Genomic DNA, 5,523 nt, shown 5'->3' with positions numbered 1-5,523 from the left:
GTAAACATCTAAGGAATATGGGAAAACTCCATAAAAAAAAGGTGCTTGGGTGTCTCATGAACACTCTGATGATCATCATTTCCAACGTATTAATTTTGCTTTGTCTCTTCTAGCAATGTAATGCATGTGAACCATTTTTGGACAGAATTGTCACTGATGATGAAAAGTGAATTCTCTATGCGAATATCAAATGCCAAAAACAATGGCTCAGTCCTAGAGAAAAACCACTTCTGATCCCAAAACCTGGACTCCATCTGCACAAAGTGATGCTTTGCATTTAGTGGGACATCAAAGGAGTAATTCATTTCAAACACCTCAATCCACAGCGAACTGTCAATGCAGAAATTTGTAGTCAGCAACTGGAACATTTAAATCAAGCCCTTCATCAGAAATGCCCTTCACTCGTCAATTGGAAAGGTGTTCTTCTCCACGACAATGCATGTTCATATGTGGCAAGTTTGACGCAACACAAGATTATGGAGTTGGGTTGGGAAGTTTCCCACACCCACCATATTCTCTAGATATGGCACCATCAGATTACCATCTTTTTCATTTGCTGCAACACCATTTTAATGGGACGACATATGTAAATGTAGAAGGTGTTAAAGTGGACTTCAACATGTTTTTTGCTTCAAAGTCAAGTGATTTCTTTTATCAGGGCATTAACAATCTGATTGTAAGATGGAAAAGCATCATCGTTAAGAATGGAGACTATTTCATTTAATAAATAAATTGTTTTGATATATAAGTTGTTTGGGTTTTTTTCATCTAAAAAAGAGCGACATTAACTTCTTGACGACCTAATATAAGATACTAATAAGTTTTGGCAAGATAACTGTATGATAGTTTTGTTTTAACATTTTGTAAATGATACAAAAACTGTATTGACAATTTAAACACTCAGCTTGCTTATCCTTTATATATGAAGTAGAATAAACTAAAAGTGGAAAAATGGATTCAAAATCTTTAATATATTTATATGTAGAGAAAAGAAGAGTGACCTACACCATTGACAAACCCAAAACAATTAAGATATTTCTTTATATCCCTCTCACTTCAAATTGAATATTTTACTTTGAGGAAGGGAATAGACAGTTTATACTTAATATTGTAATTTCTTTAGCTTGATAAAATGAAATATCATTATTTAAGCCAATTTGTTTTATTTCTACTTTTAAATACTCTATAAACATTTCAGAGATGTCAGAATATTATTTACCAAAGCATAATATTCTTGTTTAAACCACAAATTACTTATTTATTTTTGTTTTGTTCCTTATTGTTGGGGTCCACCATATATTGTATCACATTGTGAATAATTGTTTTTGCCTGTTAAAAACTAACTAAGAAAACTTGGGTAAAATCACTCATTTTATGTGTACAATCACCTAGGAAACCTGAACAGTAATTAATGGAATTAATTGCAACACTGATTGTATTTTCAGATATATATATTTTTGTGTATTTCATGTTATTATGAACCCACTTATAAATAAAGTTATCGATTTGCAAACAATTTAGTGCATAAGCTGTTGTTGAAATACTCACTAGCAGAAAAGAAATTTCCAACATGATACTAGAACTTACTCTCACTGTAGATTTTACTAAAGAAAAACTATTATAAATGTTATCCAAGTACTTCAAAACAAAGAACATTATGGAAAGAATGCTGTATTTTTTTTTATGTGACTGGTGAAAATACAAGATTTAATTGTGAAATGCTACCACTGTAATATACTGACCCTAAACTTACTGAGGAATCCCATCAATTCTTAGACATCTCTCTAAATGAAAGAAAAGATTATGGACAATTTAAAATTAAAAAGACTAATTTAATTTTAAATATTCTTCTCATCTTATTGAATAAGTGCTTTTCTTTAAAACCTTATTTCAACTTTTTTTTTTTCACATTGTTAGGGATTTAAAGCCTTTATCAGAAAAAATGGATAAAGGTGTTAAAATTGTCATTAATTTTTGATTGTATCATCAAACAACATTATCCCTGTTGTATTTGTAATAGTTTCATCATTCCATGATTGTGAATACTTAAGGATTATGCAAGTACATATAAATGTTAAAATTAGTAAATGTTTTTGCGCAATCCCCTATAAATGTTGTTCAATATTAGTATTTTTGTTGTTTTACGTATGTAACATTTTGTCTAACCTAATACCACCACTCTTGTGGAGAAGGCATTTCTCCAAATGTTTTTTAAAGATTCTATAGTACATCAAATACAGTTTTTATCCAGCTGTCATGTATTAAGCATTTTACTGCAAGCTTGGTGAAAAGATTTGGTTTGATAGAAAATAAAGCTTATATGTTGTGTATATGCATACGAGTAAGTGATATGGTAAAGAAATATCTATAAAATATAAATTATTTTTACAAAGTGCAATGTTGACAAACTTCAATAGTGGAAATGGATATCACCTGGATAATGAAGAGGTAAGATTTCAATAATTATATGTGAAATAGTTCATTATTTTTATATTCAGTTGAGTAAAGTTTGAATTTGGTCTCTCCTCTATAATGATAAAGCACTATTTAGACTATAGTATGTATTAATGGCTGATTTAAATTTAATTTTACATGTTGCTATTTTAGAATCAGATGATTATAGTTCCAATGTGTAAGATTAGATTTTAAAAATTGTAATAGGTTTTGATAAAAATGTGGAGAATTTGATGAGTTGTTTATACACATACAGGGTGATTCAGAAGTCTCCTGACAGGCAAGTAATTCAGGAACATAAAGAAATAATATATATATATATATATATATACTGTTTGCAGGTGGCATAATAATTATATTCTATTTTTTCTTTATTGTTAGCTTTTTTTAATGATACTTATCAAATGATTGTATTAGTTTCATTATTTTTTATTGCATATTGTTATAAAGATTATTTTGCATTGTTGATTTAGCAGTTGGTTTGAAGATGTGTCTAAATCTCTCAAGTTGCCTGAGCCTAGTGAGATATTTTATTATGCCTTAAGTTGTAACAGTGAGGGTGTCTGGCTGATGAATTGGTGTATTCTCATTTTTATAAGCTCTTGTTTTTGGACATTAGTTAGTCATAGTTAGGCTGGTAGATTAATTGAGTTACATTATTTACTGGGTTAATTTTGTAGTTCTGATCTGTGTAGGTATAGCTTGCTTTGACCAGAAGTTATTGACACTAGAACTAAATGCAAAATGTTTGTTAAAGATATTGTATACATGTTTGTATGTGTATGGCAGAGAATTTACTGTTTTAGCTCAAACAGTTGATATAAGTTTTTAAGACCACCAAAAACTTGGTTTGTTGTGGTTCAAATTAGATGTTTGATTGGTTGTATCCCTCTTTATTCAATTTCACTGTGCAAATGTGAAAAAGGAACTACTCTGACAATAGATCATTAAAAGCTGTGATGATAAATAGAAAACTGAGCTTTTAGTGTTGTAATAAACTTTTGTTACTAGCACTTATTTTTATAGAAACAGTTATACTGTGTAAGATTCTGTGACATGAAAATATTTTCAGTTCATTGTGATACTACTTACCTCTCTTTCTTTGTTTCCTCCCCCAGAATGCTACTGAAGAAATAAGGAAAGCTCTGGCTCAGGGTTTACCTCCATTTCCTTACAAAGTAGCTAAAGCATTAGATCCTGAGATATATAGAAATGTTGAGTTTGATTTGTGGAATGAAGCTAGAAAAGGTAGACGTTTTTAATCTTATTTAGAATGTGTCCTGTTTGTAAAATATTAATGTTCTTTTAATGATCATTATTAATAAATAGAAATGAAAAGTTAAGGTGAATATTACAGCAACATCTTAATGAATAAAATTTAAATTGATCAAGACTTATAGTCATAACTTTACTTCTCTGAGTTAAAGCTTTACAAGGTAAGATGCCATAGCTTGAAAAACATGTCCTGCTTCCAAGTTTGCATTATTTGTTTTGTATTTAAGAAATATGAAAAACTAAATTTTCTATTATAAGATTAACATGTAATAAAAACATATAGTTATTACTTTTCATGTTATGCAGTGTCAGTTTAAAAAAAAAAAAGTCAAAGTACTAAGATTTGTGATAGGATATCAGTTATTCTCATGGTTAATAAATAGCCTATAGAATAATTTAAATCCAATAAATAATTAATTAGTTTTTATATCCTGTGTTTCAGCAGCTTTCTTAAGGAACATCTCTTACATGAAGGTAAAGCAATCAAATTAGCCAATTACAAGTCCGAGAATGTGGCTCAGATGTAGTTAAAATATATTTGTTCTGTGGCCGAACACTAAGGACAAGATTCCTGAATAGATAGCATTCCTCAATATGATTTAAAATGAAAATAGAAGAAAACAAAGTTCTATTCCTAGACATGATGGTTAATATGACACATACCTCATATAACTCAGAAGTTTACAGGAAACCCCACAGACATGGGTAAATAGAGCTGGGTTGTAAGTGCAATTTGAAAATCAATTAATTGTAAGGCTCATTAATTAGTTACATTCAACTAATCAATTATTCTCACATTAGACTTGGGTAGTTTGAATAATTGAAATACTGATTTTGGTTATTTGATTATTTTTTCTGAACCATTACATTAATCAATTAAGCTGAACAATTTGAATTAATAATCATAAGAAATTATAGTGGCAATACTTCAATGAACTGGATAGTTGGGATAATAGAATAATTGGAAACAGTTTTGATTATTTTATCATTTTCAAAACGTGAATTGATTTAATTGTAATTTCAATTAATCAATTATTTTATGTGACTAATTAATGTAATCAACTAAATCACCCAGCTCAGTTATAAATTAAACCACCCAGTCAGAGTAAAGACAGGTGTCATAGAATGCCTAGTTAACAGAATGAACAAGATTCATAATACAGAAAATACTAAGAAGGAAGAAAAATAAATCACTATAATCCCTCCCCCTATTTGTGGTAGGCCATCATACCAGAGAATAAGAAACCATACAATGAAATGGAATGATACAAAAACAATTGTCTATAAACATATGAGAAAAATTAAGAAAGATAAGCTATATACATTCACCTAATTGATAACACATTCATTTGACCTAACATAGAATTCAGCAGAAGCTGGATACCATTCTTGAAAGTATACAGATTAGTTAGCTGATTCAAGTCCTAATAGGGGAAGACACTTATTTTTTTTAAGATTTGCTAAAAGTGTGTGGTGGTACAGAGAAAAGGACATAATTTATGTAGAGCTGATATAATTTCTTGTATTTTGAATTTTTTATTCTCAATACTCTTACCATTCATGTATTTTAAACTATACTGTTTAGTTAGTTACATTTCTATTCAAGATGAAAGACGTTTTACTATTAGAGATGGTGCGTAAACATTGATTTTTGAAAATAAATTTTGTAAGTTGTACTTTCATTGATATCGATCACTTGGTGTGCTTATTTACATATTCAAAAATAAATAACTGTTGCTTTGTGTGTGTGTGTGTGTGTAATAAATAAATAATATATATATATATATATATATA

General features: G+C 29.1%; 1 protein-coding gene across 1 annotated transcript in view; it reads left to right on the top strand.

Moving 5' to 3' along the window:
• LOC106458471 overlaps positions 1-5,523 on the top strand; it is a 56,992-nt gene that overhangs the window by 23,068 nt on the left and 28,401 nt on the right. Inside the window, exons 6-7 of the mRNA XM_022385010.1 lie at positions 2,394-2,448; positions 3,573-3,702. Coding sequence (XP_022240718.1) covers positions 2,394-2,448; positions 3,573-3,702 — 185 coding nt within the window. The remainder of the gene's footprint in view (positions 1-2,393; positions 2,449-3,572; positions 3,703-5,523) is intronic.

The sequence above is a fragment of the Limulus polyphemus genome, unplaced genomic scaffold (genome assembly GCF_000517525.1).
Source record: "Limulus polyphemus unplaced genomic scaffold, Limulus_polyphemus-2.1.2 Scaffold23, whole genome shotgun sequence".
NCBI lineage: Eukaryota > Metazoa > Arthropoda > Merostomata > Xiphosura > Limulidae > Limulus > Limulus polyphemus.
The sequence above is the reverse complement of the archived record's forward strand: the minus strand, read 5'-3'. Positions and strand labels throughout refer to the sequence as shown.